At 38.8% G+C, this 23,969-nt stretch overlaps 1 protein-coding gene across 1 annotated transcript; it reads left to right on the top strand.

Moving 5' to 3' along the window:
• Nucleotides 1-10,856: 10,856 nt before the first annotated feature.
• LOC137216613 (small ribosomal subunit protein uS2-like) lies at nt 10,857-15,383 on the top strand. The gene is made up of 4 exons (XM_067722697.1): nt 10,857-10,976; nt 11,740-11,842; nt 13,145-13,297; nt 14,269-15,383. The coding sequence occupies exons 1-4, from the start codon at nt 10,857-10,859 to the stop codon at nt 15,366-15,368; spliced, it is 1,476 nt and encodes a 491-aa protein (XP_067578798.1). The 3' UTR covers nt 15,369-15,383.
• The last annotated feature ends 8,586 nt before the right edge of the window (nt 15,384-23,969 follow it).

The raw sequence follows: 23,969 nt of genomic DNA, 5'->3' as shown, positions 1-23,969 counted from the left end.
AATAAAAATTCAATTTCATAAGCAATTTTATGCAAATTGATTTTTTCATTTATTATGAGATCTTTCGATTTTTGCTTCTTCAGTTAATGGTTTGGCATCTTTCCAGATCTTTACTGAAGAAGCATTTTTATTTTTAGATGAATTGAATTATTTGTGGTCATCTTTTGTTCCTTTCTCTGCTGATTAACAGAAATCCTGTTTGTTCTTGCACATGAGCACAAAATCTGTAATACTGTTTGAAATGTTGTCTCCAAGCTTTTCAAACTTTTAATTTTTTTTCTTTTGACAGTACAGAAATTGCTTTAATTTTCATGGATTTTTAAAATTTAAAAATAACACAGCTATGACAGAAAAAAATGAGTAATACATAGGGTTGCATCAAATACTAGTCCACTAGGAATTCTAGATTCAAAGCCTTGATGGCTTCAGGGCAAAATGGAAAAGAGCTTTAGACCAAATTCTACATTGGTGAATATTGGGTAAAATATTTGAATACTTGTTTGCTTATAGGAGACACCATGTAAAGTGCCTCTGGCCTAAAATAATTCCATAAATGATCATTTCCTTCCCTCCATAGAGGTTAATTTCCTCTGTTTCAACCTGAGCCCTACACAAATTCCTCAGGACAGTTCAATCTCTGTAGCCTCATATCCAGGCCTCCAGGCTCAAGGGAGTAGATTTCATCTACATCCCCTTCAAGATCAAGACATGGGGAGAGGGCTGTTTGAGTACCCTATCAGCGTGGCATTGACACTAGGACAACCAAAACGATATACGTGACCCAAGAAAAGCGTTTAACTCTGTCACAAACTTAATTAGAGAAATTGAAGGAAAGTTAGAAAAAGTCCATGTCTCCCAAACAGAAATGTCACATATAAAGGAATGCGAATTATTGGGAAAGTGTTTGGAACATATTTTATAGCCAAATGTTTAATATTATATTATATAAATATATCTGATTAGTAAAAGAGCATCATTTAAAGTCTATTAAAAAATTTAAATAACAACTATGAATCACAAACATATAAAGATTAAACAAATACAAAACAATTATATATGCATGTATGTATGGGTACATATATTTACATATGCATATACACATAAGCATACACATATAACATATGTATACATAGTATGTATACATATTGTGAGTAAATTTTGGAAGAATAAGTATATTCATGTAAACTTACTTATATAGTACTGTACACAGAGAAATACATCCGGGAAATATAAACTAAATTACCAACAATATACATCTTTCTATGTAAAAAGATGAAAACAAATAGAAAAATATTTTCTCTAGCATATACACATTCCTGCATTTCATTAGTTTTGGAAAGAAAGATATTAATTTGAAATCAGAAGAATAAATGATGCAAATTTTTATAACACTATAGTATATACCTAGCTGGGAATTTCATTGCAAAGAAATTATGTATGTGACTTAACTGTGTTTATATATAAATCTATATATTTTTTCACATTACCCTTGTCTCTCAATTATACATATAAACGTTTCCTGTCACTATTGGGAGGAAGGGGCTGAAGAAAATTCTTGCCACTAGACTTAATGTACCTGGGCTCTAACTCACCCTTAATGCTTCATTCGCCACAAAATCTTCCAGATATTACCATCCGATGGGCACCTTTCTCCCTTCCTCCTGCCAAGGCTTCCTGCTATGCGACATCCAAGCTGCCATTCCAGATATGCTCACCAGGTGGCACAGACCTCCAATTTCTGAATTTTCTCCAGTGAAAAATGTTATTTGGGAAAGGGAAAGAAAAATCTACTAAAAGTTACCTTGCATTGCGAGTGGTGGAAGAACATGTGAAATAAAATCACGCTCAAATTGCTTTACCTAACGATTTTCTTCTTCTCTATGGTTTCACAGATAGAAATCATAGTAATAATATAGGACTCCTCTTAGAGGGCTGGTGGTCAGTAAAGGCCTGAGGTGGGAGCAAGGAGGGCAGAAGGGGTTCAGGTACTTTCTACAACTGTCCTGTTAAGTTTCACAAAGTTTCTCCCAGCGTGACAAACTTCTGGGTAAGGGATTTGCACTCTGGATTTTCCAAATGGATGAACCAGGTTACAGGGTATTTCCTTCCTGTTATATCTGGCTAGTCTCCACTCTCTCCTCTTCTGCTGGCTAAAGCCTCCTTAGGCTCAGATCTCAGCTTAAACTTCACTTCACATGAGAAGTCTCAGACATACCCTACTGGTGTGATTACCACTAGGCATCTAGTAACTCCACCACCTTTACCATCTCCAGACACATGTTTCATGTGAAAGGGGACCAAAGACTGTGAGCTCACAATGTTTCATAGGCTGTAGCATCACACAGTGGACTTAAGATGCTGAAATTTTCAAATATCTTGTCTGAAGAGTTGCCTCAGATTCTCTCTGCCACTTTTGAGAGGGATGCTGGGGACACAGGTCAGTTCAGCAACGGAAATGCAGAGTTCTTCCACAGACAGCAATTGGAACGTGCAGTTCAGAGAAGCTGAGGAGGCTGTGGATTGATGCTCCTTCCTCTACAAGAGCCCATGAGAGTACTACAACGAGAGTCTGATTTTTAGCAGGCATAGTTTTGCATGGCAAAGACCAAATGAACCTTCCAGAGGTAAAATTGCAGGTTTGAAAGGTTTTGAATAATTTGCTGTGTGGAATACTCTTAAATATATTTCAAAATATTTAAATGAATTTGGAAAATAGTAAAAAAAAAAAATTAAGGAAGGAAGCAAAATGTTCCTTTAACCCCTGATGAGATATCATCATTTTTATATTCTCATCAATTATGTGTATAATAGGACACTGGCTTATCTTTTAATCTACACATAACACTTAATCCTTTTGACATAACTACAAACTCCATATTGTGACTCATTCTTTACTGATAAGGAAACCGAGCCTCAGATTTCAGGCCTGGCTGAGACTAAGGCACTTTTGTGACCTTCACTGTCTTGTGATTTCAATAAATCCTGACAAGGACCCTATGAGGGGGAGAATCCTCACTCCCGGGATGGGGAACCTGAGGTTTGGGACCTTAATGTTCCACATTGCCCCATGTCATGCTCCTACTCATTGGCTGATTCCAGACTGGAACCCACGTATTCTGAAGCCGAGGCCTTTACTCTTCCTACTGATTCACCAGGCCTTGCTTTATTTATTGGATATAATTTTATGGGCTTTGTTTACAACCATAACAGGAATTCACACTCAGTTTACACAATGTGGAAAATACATTCAAGGATGGAGGGAAATTGCAAATAACAGCAACACTACAAAACACTGACATACATAGTTAACTTTATGGTTTCCCTTGCTGACAACTGAAAACAATATAAAAGCTAGTTTCAATTTACTGTGACGATTTGAGACAAGTTTTGTTTTTATTTCCACTGTTTTCAAACCATATCACCATGCCACTCTCTCATTTTGTCCCAGCTTACCCTTCCCCCTCCCCGTATCCTCAAGTCCATTCTCTAGTAGGTCTGTGTCTTTATTCCCATCCTGCCCCTAGGTTCTTCATGACCATTATTTTTTTAGGTTCCGTATATATGTGATAGCATACGATAGTTGTTTTTCTCTTTCTGACATACTTCACTCTGTTTGACAGACTCTACGTCCATCCACCTCACTACAAATAACTCAGTTTTGTTTCTTTTTATGGCTGAGTAATATTCCATTGTATATATGTGCCACATCTTCTTTATCCATTCATCTGTTGCTGGACACTTAGGTTGCCTCCATGTCCTGGCTGTTGTAAATAGAGCTGCAATGAACATTTTGGTGCATGACTCTTTTTGAATTATGGTTTTCTCAGGGTATATGCCCAGTAGTGGGATTGCTGGGTCGTATGGTAGTTCTAGTTTTAGTTTTTTAAGAAACCTCCATACTGTTCTCCATAGTGGCTGTATCAATTTACATTCCCACCAACAGTGCAAGAGGGTTCCCTTTCCTCCACACCCTCTCCAGCATTTAGTTTTTGTAGATTTTTTGATGATGACCATTCTGACCAGTGTGAGATGATATCTTATTGTAGTTTTGATTTACATTTCCTTAATGATTAATGATGTTGAGCATTCTTTCATGTGTTTGTTGGCAATCTGTATATCCTCTTTGGAGAAATGTCTATTTAGGTCATCTGCCCATTTTTTGATTGGGTTGTTTGTTTTTTTGATATTGAGCTGCATAGCTAGTGGGAAACAGCTGCATAGAACAGGGAGATCAGCTCGGTGCTTTGTGACCACCTAGAGGGGTGGGATAGGGAGGGTGGGAGGGAGGGAGACACAAGAGGGAAGAGACATGGGGACATATGCATATGTATAACTGATTCACTTTGTTATAAAGCAGAAACTAGCACACCATTGTAAAGTAATTATACTCCAATAAAGATGTTAAAAAAAAGTATATATAATTGAGCTTCCATCAATACCCTGTTGAGAAATAGTTGCCTTTTGAAAGGACTCAACATTTTAAGCTAATGGGATAATCTTTAGTGGAGTAATTTGAGGCCTAGAATAGGTAAGAAGGAGGTATTTTAGGCTAGATTATTTGAAATTATAGCATTTAGATACACTGTGGTGTGTTTAGCTTAACAATATGTTCTCTGATAAAATATGTGCATGCATGTACACACACACTCATATACGTATTATAAATTCACTGATAAAAAGATATGCAGCACGCTATTTACAAATAATACAATATAAAATCTTCTTTATTATAAATTCATATAGCCAATTGATTCTCACAAAAGGCTTTCATTGATTTTGGTGCAATGTTTGTATCCATAAACAGACAGTGATGAACAAGTATAATTCCTACGTGAATGCTGATTGGTATTTTGTTTATGTTAATTAGTTTTATAAAAGGGAAACAATAAAGATGTATGTTGGAAACTATTATGTTCACTAGTTTTTCAATGACTAGTGATTTCTTTGCTGAACTGTATAATAGTTTCAGATCACAGGAGACTATTCCTCCAATTTATAATAATTTTAAATTGTTACAATTTGTAGCAAATTATACCTATAGACCCCCCCACACACAAAAAAACCCCATATCACCCAGATATTGCTTTTAACAGAAAAGAAAAGCTATATATCATTTCTCAATGGAAATGAATTAACAGCTGTAAGAATATCATTGGCCAAACCAAGTAGAAATACACGTTTCTCAAAAATAATTTATGTTCTCAAAATTACAGAGTTTCCTTTTAAATCATTACAATTAAAATCTGCATTACAACGTGTTTGCTAATAGGTAACAAACTATAGTAATTGAGGTCAGAATTAAGATGCTTTCATTCATAGTCATGGATATTTTGAGCAAAACCCTTGAATCTGATTAATTTGGTGATGCATCAAAACACAGTTTGACAAAAAGATAACCTACTGAGTGGGAGAAAAATATTTGCAAATGATATGACCAATAAAGGGTTAATATCCAAAACATATAAACAGCTCATACAACTCAATAGCAAAAAAACCAAACAAACTAATTACAAAATGGGCAGAAGACCTGAATAGACATGTTTCCAAAGAAGACAGATAGCCAACAGGTCATGGAAAGATGCTCAACATTGCTAATCATCAGAGAAATGAACATCAAAACCACAATGAGATATCACCTCACACTTGTCAGAATGGCTATCATCAAAAATTCTACAAATAACAAATGGCAAGGATGTAAAGAAAAGGGAACACTTGTACACTGTTGTTGAGAATGTAAATTGGTGCAGACACTATGGAAAGCAGTATGGAGGCTCCTCAGAAAGCTAAAAATAGAACTCCCATATGATCTAGCAATTCCACTCCTGGGTCTATTTCCAAAGAAAACAAAAACACATTGGAAAAGATACGTGCACCCCAATGTTCATAGCAGCCTTATTTATAATAGTCAAGATATGGAAGCAACCTAAGTGTCCATCAACAGATGAATGGTTATTGAAGATGTATATATATAATGGAATGTCATTCAGCCATAAAAAATAATGGAATTTTGCCATTTGCAACAACATAGATGGACTTGGAACATATTATGCTTAACAACATAAATTAGACAAAGACAAATACTGTATGATATCACTTATGTGTGGAATCTAAACTATAAAATGAACTAGTGAATTTAACAAAAAAGAAACAGACTCACAGATACAGAGAACAAACTAGTGGTTACCAGTGGGTAACCATTACCTTATAGCACAGTGGTGCCCAATTTTGCTCACTAAGTGGGCAGAGGGAAGGGAGGAGGGGCAAGATAGGGGTAGGGAGTTAAGAGGTACAAAATACCATGTATACAATAAAAAAGCTACGAGGGTATATTGCACAGCACAGGGAAACATCGCCATTATTTTATGATAACTTTAAATGGAGTATAATCTATAAAAATGTTGAATCACTATGTTGTACACCTGAAACTGATATAAATCAACTAATGATTATGCTTGCAAAAATACTAGTGGCCTTTAAACATATCACAATATCAAAATTAGGTAACATTTGTTTTGGCCCAGGCAACATTTATTCATAAAACTATTATGTGACATTTTCATCCCTATTGTACAGATGAAATAGATAAGAAACTAAGATGTTAAGTACTTTGCGTAAGCTCACAAACTTAAAAAGGGACCCATCAAGGATTTTGAATCCAAATAACAAGGATGCACAGCCCATGAATACATAAGGTGATAGAACTTGAGACATGGAAGCACACAGATATTATCAAGTTTCAGCCAGAGAAACCCACACTGACACACACTTACGTGTACAGATCCAGTGTCAAAAATTGTAATCAGATTATTTTCTGTATGAATCAGTATTCTTTGAATACATTTCTAAAACAATAAAACCATAACTACTTTATCTGTGAAAGTATTTTGTGTTTTCAAATTTTCATCAATAAATTTTTCTGTTTATAGAATTTCAAGCAATATAAAACTGTACATGTATAAAATTAAATTACCCTGAATCTCCCTCCTGCCTGATTACTGTCTCCTGACCCAAAGGTGTCTATTATCAACAGACAGGTGCATGTTCTCCAGATGTGTTTCTCTATAGGTGAATTATTATCATAATCACAGATACACAAAAATATTTATTCATACATATATTTTTTTCAATATTGGAATCATCTTATTCATATTTTGCAACTTGCTTTATTGCATCAAAAATAGTATCTCTTTATGTTTTCATTTGTATTTCATTAGCTGTGTTTTTAAATGTTTCTAAGACATGTATATTGCTCTTTGAATGAATTCTGTTTATATTTATATTAGTCAGCTATTGGTGAAAAATAAATTACTCAAAAATTTAGATGTTTAAAATAACAAATATATAATACTACACCATTTCTTTGGATCAAGAATCAGGGAGAAGCTAAAGTGGAAGGCTCTGGCTCAGGGTCTCTCACAAGGCTGCAATCAAGGCAAAGGTAGCTGGTTACTGGCAGGTCTCAGGGCCTCACTGCTTCTGGCCAGAGACATGGGTTCCTTGTTACTTGGGTAGCTCACAACATGGCAGCTGGCTTCTCTCAGAATGAGCGTGAGACCAACAAGGAAGACACAGCCTCTTTGTAACCTTGTCTCAAAATTGAACCCCATCTCTTCTCATATATTCTAGCCATTAAAGAAAGTCACTAACTCCAGCCCACACACAATAGGCCAAATTATATAAGGAAGTGAATGCCAGAAGGTGAAGATCATTAGAGACTGTTTTAGGGGCTGCCTACCACAACATCATTAGATTATCTGTTTATATTGGTTCCTGGGAATGCTTCAATATCATGAGAGTTCACTTCATATAATTTTCAAGTATTTACTCCAGCCTTGTCAAGCAAGTTTTAATGATTATTTTGTAATACAGTCTTTTAAATTTTAATATTATAATTTAAAAGTAATATGGCTCATTATATTTAAAAAATTGATAGCCTTGGCAGCATGAATATGAGCACTGAAAGAAATTAGGATTAGGACATGTCCTGGTGGCTTCAGGACACAATAGGAGAAGCTTTAGTGAAGTCCAGGTTACACTACTAAGCAGGCATTAACAAAGAAGTTTCCCCCTTTTATCTAACTTCTCCAAACTTCCTATACTCTGATGTAAACAGTGGATTTAATAATACTTTACTCAAATAAATGTGAAGATTAAAGGATATACAATTTAGAGTTCCACTTGCATAAAATAGTTTTGTCAACATTAATATCTTACTCTTCAGACCACCTATCCTAGAGGAAGCACCTGTTCTGACTGAGAACTTGTCTACCACCTTAAAACCAGTCAATTCACTTGGTCCCTATTCACAGGTGTCTTGGCCCCAGGGACAGGATTTCATTTCTGTCATCGTCATCATCATCACCAAGAGGGGTTTTTGAGTGAGTGCCCATAGGGGAGTGTAAAATGACCGGTCCTTAAGCCCTATCACCTATATAAGAGATCGCTGGATATACACAGTGTATCTCAACTTACTTTCATTATTACTCCCTCAAGGAGGCTCTTTAGACAGTTTTTCTTTGCCAACACTTTACTGCATAGAATGTGAAATTTTAATACCATAGATGTAGTTTACATCTATTTATGTACTGTGGACCTTTGGAGGGCCATAAACCATTGTAATGTCTACTTCCTTCCCCTATTCTCAAGAACCAATTTTCAGATTCTTGGTGGGAGGCCATATTGGCTTCACTGAGGATGAATGGAAAATTGTGATGGAGACAAAACCTGGAACGCAATCCCTGCCCATTATGTGGTGTGCCATTCAGGAATGCTTGCTTAGCCTCTGTTAGCCTGCCCTTTTTCTTCTGCAAAAGGGCACCCATTATGCTTTCCTTACAGGACTATAGGGAGGAGTAAATGGGGAACCCTCCACAGAGTATATGACACATTGTAGGACTTCAAGAAATGTGAGACATGGCCCACTTTTCTCCTCCCTCCTAGAAAGTGATGACTGTTATCTAAGCCTCCTCCTGTTGAGCCTTCAGGTAGCTGTAGCCACTACCTTTGCCTTGACTGCAGCCTTGTGAGAGACCCTGAGACATATCTGCCATAGAAATCACCTGGAAACATGGCAGTCAGAAATAGCACATATTCACACTTCCATACTAAAGGAGGTTTGGGGCCATTTCTGTGTTGCAGGATGGCTTTGCTGAGGAATCCAGGGTGAGGTAAGAAGATCATCAAACCATTTTCTTTAATTCCTCATCATTTTATGCCCCTTTATTTTACCTTTTAGATTGATATTGGAAAAGCAGTTTCCCATTGAGCCCCCAGATGAAGAGAGTGCAGATAAAGGGGAGGCAGGAATCACAAACCCTTGACTTTGACACCAGACCCATTACCCTCTACAGGACCATGCACTAGGATTTCATCTGCACCATCAGCTTCTTCAAAGAAAGGGGATGGGGAGTGAATATTACCTCAGTGGGCACAGTTTAGAAACATGTAAAACTACAAGTTTTAAGTTCTAGAAGGTCATCATCTGTCAAGGAGACTGTTGGATGCCCTTTGGGGAGGGTAGGAGGTAGATCCCATTCCTGTTCCTTAAAAGATGCCTCTGGAAGATTGATCTTCCATTAGTGAATGAATCTGTCATCTGTCAATGGGAATAATGATGCCATCCTCCCAGAGTTGTTGTGAGAATAATGTAAGGTATATAATTGTGTGCATGTTTCAGCTATAAACATATAAATACTATCATAGAGCTAGTTCCCTTTAGCGACCTTTTTAAAATCTGAAAATAGTGGGTTTTTTGAGATTTCTCTAGTAAAGTGACTGTGGGGCTGCTTTCATATGACTCCATGCTGCCCTGACCATTCTTTCACGTATTTCCTGGGGCACAGGTGCCCAAGAAGTTCTGTAGCCAGTGTCCAAGAGTGCAGCAGCTGATGGGGACCTCACTATTTCTTCTCTCATAGATATTGCCAATGTCTCTGCAAAGAGGTTGTACCAATCTGTCCTCCACCAGCAGTGAATGGAGTTATTGTATCCCCACATTTTCCACTTAAAGAGGATGCAGCATAAACATAAAGTCACTGATCAGATTTTCTTTTCAAATTCTGGAATTATTTCAGGATATATTCTGAGGCACAAATGTGAGATATGCCATTTATAGGGAACTATAACAAAGAAAGATTAAAATAATCTAACGTTCTAGCACCAGGATATCAGATTAGCAAATAATAAAAACGTAAAACCCATCATGGACTCAGATCTGCAAAAACAGGTGCTCTCGTCTTGTGGTTGTTTGTGCTAAATACTAATAAGATTACAAAGGTCAACTAAACAGTAAATATTAAAAATATTCAATGTCCATACTCTTTGACAAAGAAGTCCCACTTGTGGGATCTTGTCTTCCTCAGGCAGCCGGGTGAGACCCCTGCCATCATGACCCATCTGTCCACACTGTTCAGGGTTGAACCATCAACACAGGTGACTCAATGTCTTCGGGCCCCCTGACTGCTTGATTCAAAGGAGAAAATCTCTCTTACTGCTGGTTGCCCAGCCTTGATGAACCATCCACAGAACCACCACAAGCACTGATATGGAGCAGTGCTAGGTCCCTGCTCCTGGAGGGACATGTAGATCTCTGACCTCATCCCAGTGTGGGAGAAATCTCCCTTCTTCTCCCTCTCCAGGCTCTCAGAAGCCCTCCGCTCTGTAGCAGGTAGAAACAGCCCAATCCTTACTGTAAGTTTAAGGTTTTACAAAAGATGGAAGAAACACAGGTGTCAGACAGCCTCTGCTCCAAACCCTGTCACAAACTTCCCTGGAGGCAAGGGGAAGGGGCATCAAGCCTGGCTCCCTGCTGAAGGGAAGGTAAACACAGGGAGAACAGAGGTGATCACCTCAGCAGTATGTATCCTGATACATTTTGTACAGATCGGTCACCAGCAACTAAAGGTGCCCAGGCTGCCGGTTATATCCATAGTTATGGCAGTGGGCTTGGGGAGAAACCTCTTTGCCACCTGTTTCTGGTGAGAAGCCCATGCTTTTTTGTCACATACATCGTGAGGACAAGACAGCCATACCTCACCACCAGCACCTTGGTTCTCCTCCACAAAGCATTCTTTGTGTCGGGTTGCCTGATAAAATCAGGACACGCAATTAAATTTGAATTCCAGAGAACTAAGGGATAATTTTTAGCATAAGTATGTCAAATGAAATGTGATTTTGTTTATCTGAAATTGAAATTTAACTTGGTGTCTTTTATTTTTATTTGCTAAATCTGGACACCCTGGAGTAGGAGACTGTGAATCTAAGTTTAACAGCCCCAGTTGAGCCCACCAATCAGCACCAATCATCCATGTGAGTACACCTTCTTGGATGTCCTAGCTGAATTAAGCCTCCAGATGACTGTGACCTAAAGTGACAGAAACCATGTGGAGCAGAAAAACACTCAACTGAGCTGAGTCAACATACTGAATCCTGAGAGATAATAAATGACTATTATTTGTGGGACTTTATTAAGTAGAAATGGATATCCAAAACATGTATTTGGGGTGTACTTTTTTTCTGTGGTCTGTAATCATTGGAAAGGATAGGGATTCACTGATTCCTGAAGCCTTGGTAGGACTTCATTATAGTTTCGGCTATAGATTGCATATAGCTTTATATGTGGGTATCAATTTCTGAATATTTCTATTCCTTCTTGAAGGGATTTCCATAGGAAATTTTCATGACATATGATTTTCACCCTACTTTTGGAATTTAGAACCTAATTCCAATCCCCCTCCACAGGAGGAGTCTCCAATGCAATCTCCTGTGTTAAGGAACAGAGAGGTTGTTGCTACAATTGGCTCCATAAACCACATGGAACACCATACCCTCAGAACGTTGCTTGGTGAGTAATAGAACAAAGGGTGTTTACTCACTTTGAAAAGTGATTCTCAGATTGTTTCCTGAAACACTCTCCTGCTACAGGGATAACCTTTGGCAAGGAAGTTACTTTCCTTGAGCACATATAGACAGAGCTTCTTCACCAGCAGCAAATAGCTCTGCATTGTAGTCTTTGGCCTTTATGACTGTCTCATGAAGCACTTTTAGTTGGTCAAGTCAGTATAATTCTGGGGTTTATTAAAAAAGAAGCCCAATTGCCTGCAAATCTAAGTCATTTTCTCCAATATCACCTTTATAAGTAATAGAATTGATGTTTTGTTCTTTTTATTCTTTTGTCATAGTTCTTGAGTTAGAGCCCAGATGTGGATAAAAGGTATGTTTGGGGGACCCCTTAAAGACACAAGCATTTTGTAACGGATCATAGGAAAAGTTGGGGAGCCAGCAAGACTCAGAAAAGGGGAGAAGAGCTGTGGATCTATTGTTAGACTCACCCCTGAGAACAGAGTAAACATGTGCTCTATAAAGGCAGCTTGCTTCAAGAATTTTGAAGGGAAAGGGTATGGGCTGTGTGTCCCTCCTTCCAAAGTCACTCATCAGGTAAGTGATTCCCACAATAGAGAAGTGAATTACAGAGAGGCTAGAAGTATTTTGGTCATGGATGTCCCTCCTCATGGAAGAAAACATCAGGAATGGAGAATAAGAATTTCCCCAACAGAAACCAATTGTATGGGGAATTGACTAGGTTTCTTTCTGCCTATTAAATGATTATATTTTTCTAGGCCTGCCTCCCTGAAGCACCTCTGAATGTTTCTTTAAATGACTTAATAAATATATAAATAAATAAGTGACTTTTTTCCAACTTCCTAGATCATTCAATCACACGATTATAGACATTCTCTTAATGTTCTACCATAGATGACGAACTTCTGTTAGCCCTCTGAGGGCTAGCTCATCTCCAAGAATCCTAGGATATTTCCCTGGGTCTCTGTATACTGAGAGTAACTCCGCTCTTGTCTCTTTAAAGCAAACATATTCCTGACAACAGGGACGTTTTTTTCCATCAGCCTGGGCAGAGTTCGCCAATTTTCCGGATCCCAGTCTAGTGCCTCTAATTAGTATGCTTTCTCTGGTGGTAGCCAGAGCTAAGGTCCTCTGCTTTCACCGAAATCCAGGGAGTGGAGGAGTGTGCAAGAGGCATTTCCGGTGTGGGGGATTAGCCTGCGCCTCGCGGTTGCCATGGAAACCTGACGTCAATAAGGCGACCGTGACGACTTTTCTGCAGAGACTGACGTGACCTGATGAGTAGCACAGGTCCCGCCTTCAGGTGTTTGGGACTCAGCTGAGGGTGTGCGTCCCGGCGGTGGTGGCTGGACCGCCCTAGGGTGTGGGGAGACAAAGGGATCCGCTTCCAAGTCGCCTCTTTCCCGCTTTGGGGCTAGGTGCCTCCGCTGTCTCGTAGGTAAAGCCATTGGGGTCCCGCCCAGCCCCAGTGGGTGCGGTGTCCTGCTCCAGGGGTGTCCTGGAGCCACTTTCCTTCTAAAGGCAGGGGCGCGGGAGGTGACACAGGTAACGACTCTAAGCCTCAGCTTTCCCCTCTGTAAAATGGGGATAACAGTGCTTTCCCCACAGGATCGCTGTGAACATTCAGTGATAACACATGAGTAAGCCTATAGTCCTGTGGTTATTGTGGGATCATGAATGTTTGGCCACTTCTTATTTATTATCAACTTCGTTGTTGGGGGAGAGATGAGGAAAGAAAAAGAAAAAGGCCCTGGTGAGAAACCCATTGTAACATCTGGTAGTTAGGATCACTGCTCAGTTGTTTCACTGTCTATGTCACTAACCCAGTGCCTAGCACGGTGCAGGGCACACAGTTACCAGTAAAGCATGGTAATTGCTGGATCTGTCTCTCCCTGTGCAGCTTCTCATGCCGGTGGCCTTGGTCATATCAGGTGTCTGAAGGGGGCAGGTTCTGAGCATGTGTCCTGATGGCTGCTGGAGCTTCTACTCCCGATTCAAGGGCAGCAGTCTTCAGGAAACCACAACACTTCACTTACTGGTGGAATATGACGCCTGGCTCTAGTGAGTTCATAGATCTGGACAAAAGCATGTTATAAAATAGCTCCTGTGAGATTCTAGCCTAAAAGTAGAGAAGCTACTTTGATCTCATGGGAAAGAGGTTTAGCAGGTGGAATGTCATTCCCTCAGCAGCTACTTGCTTTCTAGTAGTCCTGAGGCCCATCTTAGAAATGCCTTATTTGTGCAAAAGCAATGAATTCTATAGCTTGAGGGAGCTGCTTGATGTTTAATATGCATTTGCAATAAGTTTACATATATATTTTCTAACTGTGTAAATAATAGTCAGTGATTCTCACGTATGTCTGTCAGATGGGTATTGAAATATGCAATTGCCTTTTCCGTGCCAGCCAGACAGGGGTCCATACGGCGTTGTTCTGTATTCCCATCGGAACTTAAAGGGAAACTTTCACAATGTCCGGAGTCTTGATGTCCTGCAAATGAAGGAGAAGGATGTCCTCAAATTCCTTGCAGCAGAAACCCACTTAGGTGGCACCAACCTTGACTTCCAAATGGAACAGTACATCTACAAAAGGAAAAGTGATGGCATCTACATCATAAATCTGAAGGGAACCTGGGAGAAGCTTCTGTTGGAGGCTCGTGCCATTGTTGCCATTGAAAACCCAGCTGATGTCAGTGTCATATCCTCCAGGAATACTGGCCAGCGAGCTGGGCTGAAGTTTGCTGCTGCCACTGGAGCCACTCCTATTACTGGCTGCTTCACTCCTGGAACCTTCACTAACCAGATCCAGGCAGCGTTCCGGGAGCCAAGACTTCTAGTGATTACTGATCCCAGGGCTGACCACCAGCCTCTCACTGGGGCCTCTTATGCTAACCTGACTACCATTGCTCTGTGTAACGCAGACTCTCCTCTGCGATATGTGGACATTGCCATCCCATGCAACAACAAGGGAGCTCACTCAGTGGGTCTGATGTGGTGGATGCTTGCCTGGGAAGTTCTGCGCATGCGTGGCACCATCTCCCGTGAACACCCATGGGAGGTCATGCCTGATCTCTACTTCTACAGAGATCCTGAAGAGATTGAAAAGGAAGAGCAGGCGGCAGCTGAGAAGGCTGTGGCCAAGGAGGAATTTCAAGGTGAATGGACTGCTCCAGCTCCTGAGTTCACTGCTACTCAGCCTGAGGTGGCGGACTGGTCTGAAGGTGTGCAGGTGCCTTCTGTGCCTATTCAGCAGTTCTCCACTGAAGACTGGAGTGCTCAGCCTGCCACTGAAGACTGGTCTGCAGCTCCCACTGCTCAGGCCATTGAGTGGGTAGGAACAACCACTGAGTGGTCTGAAACTGTTCTTCCACAAACTCAAAATGGAAATAGGTTGATGGAAAATAAACAGTTTCTAAAAAAACAAAAGAAATATGCTACGTTGTTTTTCCTAGCAATCTGTGATTGTACCATGGATTCTTCCCTGATCACCACATTTTTATCCATTGCGTAACAAAATGTTTAAATGCCAAAATGTTTCCAAGTGTTAGTATAAAATGTCAGTTATGAGGATTTAGTATTTTGAAAAATAATAATTACTCTAGAGCTTCCCTATTATAATAATATTCAGCCATATCCCCTAAAATAACCGGATATTCTAAAATATCTTTATGATTATTTTCCAAGAAATAATAGTTTTAGTCTGTACTTCAGAAGGACATGTGCATCAACTTTCACTAAATATTTCAACATACCTCATTGCAAAAGATGATTTCTATTTTGGTAATATGTGGTGTAGATGAATTTGGTGAGACATGGTGTGGACCTATTAATATGATAAGAGCATATTGATGAGTATTGTTCTCCTGGTTATTTTAATTGCATCAAAGACTTAGAAAAATATATTTTAAATGCTTTATTGACCTATGATTGACATACAATACATGGCACACATTTGAACTGTATGCTTTAATACGGTTTTGTATATGTCTACATCATGAAACCAACACTACAGCAGAGATAATGAACTTCCTCGTGCCCCTTTGTAATCTCCCACCCACCTGCCTCTGGCCTCCAACTTCCTCCCCTGGACCTTTCCTGTTCCCAGGCAACCACTGAACTTCTGTCACTATTAATTAATTTCATTGTGATTTTATGTAAATAGAATTGTATAGAATGTACTTTTTTCCTAGCTTCTTTCATTCAGCCTATTTCTAGATTTACCCATTTGTTGCCTGTATAGATAGTTTCTTTTTATTGCTGAGTAGTATTCTATTATACAGATATATCACAGTTTGTTTTATCCATTAACCTGGTGAGGGATATGAGGTTGTTTCCAACATGAAGCTCTTTTAAATAAAACTGGTATGAACATTTGGGTTTAAGTCTTTACAGGGACACATGCTTTCTTTCTGTAGGGTAAATACTTAGGGGTTCAATGGCTGGAGCATATGGTAGATGTAAGATTAATGTTGTAAGAAATTACCAAACTGGTTCTGAAGTGGTTATACCATTTTTCATTCCCATCAGCAGTGTATGAGGGTTTGATCCTCCACAATATCGTCAGTGCTTAGTATGGTCAGCATTTTTAATTTTGGCCATTCTCATAGGGGTGTAGTGATATCTCACTGTAATTTTAATTTACATTTCCATATTGACGAATAATGTTGATCACATTTTCATGTACCGATTTGCCATTTATATAATTTCTTAGGTGAAGTGTTGGTTCAAATCAGTCACATGCCAGAGAGGTCATACACAAAACAGACCTGGAAAGTAGAAAGGAATTAGCAAACAGTTTGGTGAGTCACTGTAATAAGGGTAGGAAAAAAAAGAAAATCATGGCTTTTCCTTTGTAAAATGTAGTCAGTGTTGATAGATACCCCCCTGGTGGTCAGATCTAGAACTGTAGCTCTGAAAGTCTCAAGGCAGCAGGCAATGGAAGGGGAAGGGAGGGAGAAAAGGGTATGAAATAACCGGCCCACAGTCTTCAAAAATGTCGAGGTCATGAAAGTCAAGACAAAACGGAGGAACTTTGCTAGACTGTGGAAAACTAAAGAGACACCACAGTACAAGATTCTGTCCTGGATCCTTTTGCTATGAAAGACATCGTTAAGACAACTGGCAAAACTTGAACAGGGTCTGAGGATTAGCTTGTGATACATTTTATTAATGATAATTTCATGATTTTGATGGTTGTCTTCTGGTTATATAGGAGAATGGCCTTGTCTGTAAGACATACACTCTAAAGTATTTGGGAGCTATGGGGCATCGTGTTGGCAACTTGCTCTCATATGGTCCAGGGAAGGGGGTGGGGCAGGGGATTCTTTGTTTTATACCAGCAAATTTTCTGTAAGTCTGTGATTTGTTTTTAACAACAACCAAAATCAAGGAGCATGTCTTGTTTTCATCAGAAACATGGGCTCATTTATATAGATAAGGGCTGAAAGGAACTCCTTTGGGTTTTACAACAATGATGCCATTGGTGACCTTGTTGAGAGCAGATTCAGCTGAATGGAGAGGCAATAGACAGGGGTGGGTTGAGGAATGACAGGGAGGTTAGAAAGTGGAGACGGTGAATATAGTTCCCCCTGCTTTGAGAAGTTTGTTGTTTATGAAAATGAGGAGAGAGGGGAGGATGTGGCTTAGGAATATTGATTTGTAGGGAAGGATTTTTGGTATATTTGTTTAGCTATTCATTGGAAGGAGAAACATAAGCCAGTTCGTATTAATTTTGAAAAGGAAAGGCCTTGTAAAGAAAATAGAGAGTTCAAGGTCTAAAAGTTGATGAAGATAAGAAATGCTCAGCCTTTAGTTTTTCTGACTCTTCTGCATTGCCAGGACAGTGAACAAACACTGAATTCAGTATTTTCAGGTGGCTGGGTGTGGAGGATGTTCTCCTACGAAAAGGTCTTTCTATACAGCTCTTCATATAACATACAATATATATAAATTATACATACACCAAATTACAGCATTGGATATTTCCAGGGTTGCGGCGAAATATAGATGTTATGTACACTTCCGTGTTGTTCGAATTTATCTTACATCCAAGATTTACTACTTACGTAATTATAATAAAAATAACATTTTAAAACAGGAGGTTTGAATTTGGTCTTAAATTTATTTGCAAATTTTTTGTTGTAGAGAGAGATTTACTTTTCTGAAAATATGTCCATAATTAATAGTGAAGGGGCTGGGGAGGAAGCAAATTAGAAACTACGTATAGCATCATCCCAAATTTTACTTATCAGACAGGATCAGAGACTGCACAGGTAATAGCAGTGGAAGCACAGGGTCTTGTGCCACATTTCACATCCAGAAAAGTCCATCAAGTGGGTTTAAGGGAACCCCTGGTGCTCCCTCATCCCCACCTAATCTGTTGTCCTCAACTGTGAGGTTCAAGTTGCAATTCCAGTTCTCCTCACCAGCTGGTGAAGACCTCTACTTTCTAAATTTTCCCCAAGCATATAATATTTCTTTAGCAAGGAAAGAAAACCAAAGCAATAAAGATTTTTGTTTGTTTAAATAGGCTTTATTTTGTAGAGCAGTTTTAGGTTCAAGGAAAAATTGAGCAGAAAGTACAGAGAGTTCCCATGTACCCCTTGCTCCCACAAACCCACACAATTCCCCTCCTACTGTCAATATCCCACCTCAGAGTGCTACATTTGTCACAATCAATAAACCTATATCTATACACCCTTTATTACCCAAAGTCCATATTTCACGTTGTCAAAAGTATAAACATTTTTAAAAATAATTTTTACAAAGCAGGTTCTAAAACTGGAAGTATGAAACAAGCCTCTATCTCATATACAATTAGGTAAAAGTTGTAAAGATGTATGATCACTGCCAGAGGCTGATCGTTCCAAAACTGACATTTCATTCATCCTTTCACTACATATTTATGAGCAATCTCTATGTGCCAGGCACTGGCAACCTGTATTCAAACTCCTATTTCACACCTCTCTCTCTCTGTTCAGCCCTAAACTTATCTATACAACTGCCTACTTAGTGTCCCTGTCCTTTACAACTGCAAGATTCTAGCAGAGTTTTCACATCGAATAAGTTTACATGAGCCCTAGAAGGTGACTGACTGTCTGCAGGGGAGTCAGCGTGCTAGTGTAGAATGAGAAAAATCAGGGTTAGAATCCCTGTAATGCCTCTTACCAAGCTATGTGGCCTTGAAAATTGTTACGAAATACTTGCACTATTCCTTAAATGGTATAGTGTTTTATGAATATATGTATGTATGTATGTATGAGTTTCCAGCTGTTATGTGCCTAAGCATGAAATGTCTGAGTCTTAGGACATGAATAAGCTCTACTTGAAATTATAAAATTGTTCCCCCAAATGTTTGCACCTTTTTAAACTGCCACCAACAGTGGGTGAAAATTCTCAATTTATACATCATACTCCTAACAAAAAAATAAAACAAAAACAAACCAGAACTTTGGTATTTAGAGAATTTTAAAATAAGTCTTCCTCAACTGATGACTCTGAAATATTGCTTTCTGTTGTTTTCACCTCCATTTCCCTAATTACTGATATAATTAACCACCTTTTCTGATATTTATTGTTTTTTATGCATTAAGAATATGAAACCTTCACTGGTTAATGGCCTCATTCTTTTGTCATGCCCTTCTTGAGAAAATATTGTGTGCCAGGCAATGCCAGTCAAAATCATCAGAGGAGATGGGCTTTGAGCTAAATCGTACAGGAAGAGTAGGATTGTGAGAGGAAGTGGAATACATATATGGGCATTCCTGGCTATGCACAGGGCATGGAAGAGGAAATGTACCCAATGTGCTTGGGGTACACAGCCAGGAGACAGTCTGATATGGCTGAAGTGCAGCCGACAAGGAGGGATGGGGCAGTTGATGAGGAACTCTGACTCACTTTGCAGCATCCAAAAACTATTAAGTGGCCATCTTTAGCCCTTATGAAAACAGAGCAGAAAGGGACCTTAGCAGTTACCTAGTCCAGCAACTTCAGTTTGCAGAGAGAGTAATGAGACTCAGAAAGAGTAAAGTAGAACATGGCCACCATGCATGTGTTAGGCACCTAATGGGATCAAGGTACGCAGGCTCCAATTCACATTTCATTCCAGACTTCTTACATGAGCTCTAATCCTGTGTATCTATCAGAAATCTTCAACTGAAGGAAGATAAATCCCCTGGTAACCTGTACCACTCAGCACGGATTCCCCTACCCAAAAAAGCATAAGCTCAATCATTCCTCATCCTTGCAAGGCTACCATCTAAAAGAGAAGTCCAAGTGGGAGAGTGGCGAGACTATGGTCACTAGATTCAGACAACCCTTGGTGAGAAGATCTCCTCAGCCTTTTACTAACTGTGGGGCCTGGGAATGATATTTAACTGCTCTGACCCTCAGCCTTCCTCATTTTTAAACCACCAGTGTTGGGCACCTAGTGGGGCACTTCAGGAGATGCCAATTTGCTTCCCACTTTGACTCTTCCCTTCTTAAAAGAGGTGTCCTGGACATGAACTGAAAAGCTTGACTACTAGAGGGAATACTTGAAAATGTAACAATAAAGGGATATGCATGCAAATTCATTACCTGCCCACGTGAGTTTCTGTGCCAATTTGTTATGTTAGAATTGGCTGCCTGATGGAGTCCTGGAGAAAGAATGTTATTATAGGGACTTCCCTGGTGGCGCAGTGGTTAAGAATCCGCCTGCCAATGCAGCGTACATGGGTTCGATCCCTGGTCCGGGAAGATCCCACATGTCACGGAGCAACTAAGCCCGTTTGCCACAGCTACTGAGCCTGTGCTCTAGAGCCCGTGAGCCACAACTGCTGAGCCCGAGTGCCACAACTACTGAAGCCCGTGCGCCTAGAGCCCGTGCTCTGCAACAAGAGAAGCCACTGCAATGAGAAACCTGTGCACCGCAATGAAGAGTAGCCCCAGCTCGCCGCAACTAGAGAAAGCCCGTGTGCAGAAACAAAGACCCAACACAGCCAAAAAAAATAAATTTAAAAAAAGGAATGTCATTATATCATTTGCATTTAATTGAAGGATCTCCAGTCGAGTCTAGGATAGGAGAAGAAAATCTCCCCCACCCCTCTATTTCATAAGCTCTCCAGTTGTCTTATTTTGACTTCTAGATTTAGCATCAGGAAAGTTTGTGAACTTTGATCTTGAGGCACAGAAGCTGATAAGGAAGCACACAGTGTGTTATTGACTTGGCTAAGTAGAACACTGAAATGAGAGTCAGGGGTTCCCATCATAAAGGCACTTTGGAGAGGTCACTCCCACCAGCCGCATTGATTAAACAAGATAAAAATATTGAGTTCTCCTAGCCACTCAAGAATGTTACCACTCAGAATACCAGGACAAGGGACTTCTCTGGTGGTCCAGCGGTTAAGACTCTGTGCTCCCAGTGCAGGAGGCCCAGGTTTGATCCCTCGTCAGGGAACTAGATCCCGTATGCCACAACTAAAACCTGGAGCAGCCAAATAAATAAATATATTAAAAAAAAGAATACCAAGACAAAATCATCATCACCTTCTGGATACAAAATACTCATTTGATGTTTTGTGTATTAAGTCAATTTATGAATAATTTACAGGAGTGAAAAGAAAAGGGATAACAGAGGACAACTAAATCAGAACATTTAACAAGAATTTAAACATATCAAACCCAAATTTTATTCCTCACTTTCCTGGCTTTGAATATAGGTATACACAAATAGCCATCATCCTGTGAATGTAACTTACTCATCAACTCTCATGCCTGAATCTGGAATATATACATCTTGTAGATACCGATTCTTCACTTCTATCTCACTTACATCCCCAATAAATTCTGTCTTACCACCACTCTGGTTCATCTTGTACTTAAATCATCAAAACAAAATTTTTCAAAACTTTGACAGCTCATAATTTCATTTAAGGGAAGACAGCCATTGTCTTGCTCCATAGTTGCAAAACATTTTCATTTTTAGATTGATGAACACCAATTAGAATGATGAATCCAATGACTTTTTTCCACTTATACATGATCTATTTCCTTCTAATTACCTGATTTCAGCATTTGTCTACTTAGAAACTTACTGATTAAATGTTGGACATATATTAAATATATGATATCATAAAGATGACAGAAAGTTTCCCCATGTCCTTTGAGCAAAACACGGCATTTCTAGTTCTTGTCACAACATATTGTATGACTAGTGTCAAACTGATGGAGAACACCATTTATCATTTTGGTCCTTAGAAGTACATTATTCACTGGTTGATTTTTGAGTTTGAGAAAGTTCATCTAAGATACTGTCGTTTGAAGACTCACAGTTTGATATTGCTGTCACTGTACTTACATCTTCTGATTTAATAACCATAAAATGAATTCCTCTCTCAATTTCCGTCTGTATGGGAAGAAAATGGAAAAAAAATCCCACCTGTGTTCAGTGAAAGCTGGATTAAATAAATGCAAAGATGGAGTCTTTTGACTTCTTTTATACCTTCTTGAAAGATAGTGTAATACTTTGGACAATGCAGTAAAAAACTAAATGGTGATGTGATATGACTTGTTTCAGTATTGCGTCATTCTTAATGTAAGCTAGTCCATCATTCTTGCATTATCTCAATTTTTTTAGTCTTTTTAGTATACCTGGGAATAATTAGCTAACAATAAAATAATTCTTAGGATGATGAATAGCAAAATGTCTCAAGATATAGAAAAAATAAGATCAATAAGATCCCATATGTTAATTTTACAAAAGGGCCCAGTTGTCCCACGTGGTGTGTGCAAGGTAGAATGAACACACCATCTCTATTATTATTATCTCTATTTAAAAATAAGAGATAATATTCTCCTCATTCTTAGGAAGATTTCTAAGAAAGAATAGAAAACATAAAATAGCAATCCTTAAAAATACTTAGAAATGCTCAAAGAAAAGCTCAAAAACAAAAATTGGTTGCAGTGGACCCTGATAGTTTGTTTACCAAGAGTTAAATGAGATCCCATCTGGAAAAGCAACCTGAGGTCCTAGATGAACACTGTGCTTCCCAGTAATTACACCAGCAGTCAAACTGAAGATATCATAGAACTCTGCATAATAGGTAACAGACTAATGGTATAGAAGCAATTTCCCCTAGGAAAACACCATTTTTAAAATTGAAGTATAGTTGATTTACAATATTGTGTTAGTTTCAGGTGTACAGCAAAGTGATTCCATTATATATGTACATATATATATAAATTCTTTTTCAGATTCTTTTCCATTATAGTTTATTACAAGATATTGAATATAGTTTCCTGTGCTATACAGTACATCCTTGTTGTTTACCTATTTTATATATGGTAGTTTGCATCTTTTAATCCTATACTCCCAATTTATCCCTTCCCCCACTTTCCCCTTTGGTAACCATAAGTTTGTCTTCTATGTCTATGAGTCTGTTTCTGTTTTGTAAATAAGTTCATTTGTACTATTTTTTAGATTCCACATGTAAGTGATATCACACAATATATGTCTTTGTCTGGCTTACTTCACTTAGTATGATAATCTCTAGGTCCATCCATGTTGCTGCAAATGGCATTATTTCATTCGTTTTATGGTTGAGTAATATTCCATTTATATATATATATATATATATATACACACACATATATATCACATCTTCTTTATCCATTCATCTGTTGATGGGCATTTAGGTTGCTTCCATGTCTTGACTGTTGTAAATAGTGCTGCTATGAACATTCGGGTGCATGTATCTTTTTGAATTAGAGTTTTCGTCTTTTCCGGATATATATCCAAGAGTGGGATTGCTGGATCATATGATAACTCTATTTTTAGTTTTTTAAGGAACCTCCATACTGTTCTCCATAGTGGCTGCACCAATTTACATTCCTACCAACAGTGTAGGAGGGCTCCCTTTTCTCTACACCCTCTCCAGCATTTATTATTTGTAGACTTTTTGATTATGGCCATTCTAACCAGTGTGAGGTGATACCTCGTTGTAGTTTTGATTTGCATTTCTCTAATGATTAGCAATATTGAGCATCTTTTCATGTGCCTGTTGGCCATCTGTATGTCTTCTTTAGAGAAATGTCTATTTAGGTCTTCTACCCATTTTTTGATTGGGCTGTTTGT

Source organism: Pseudorca crassidens, chromosome X (assembly GCF_039906515.1).
Source record: "Pseudorca crassidens isolate mPseCra1 chromosome X, mPseCra1.hap1, whole genome shotgun sequence".
Lineage (NCBI taxonomy): Eukaryota > Metazoa > Chordata > Mammalia > Artiodactyla > Delphinidae > Pseudorca > Pseudorca crassidens.
This window is presented reverse-complemented; position numbering and strand designations above follow the sequence as displayed.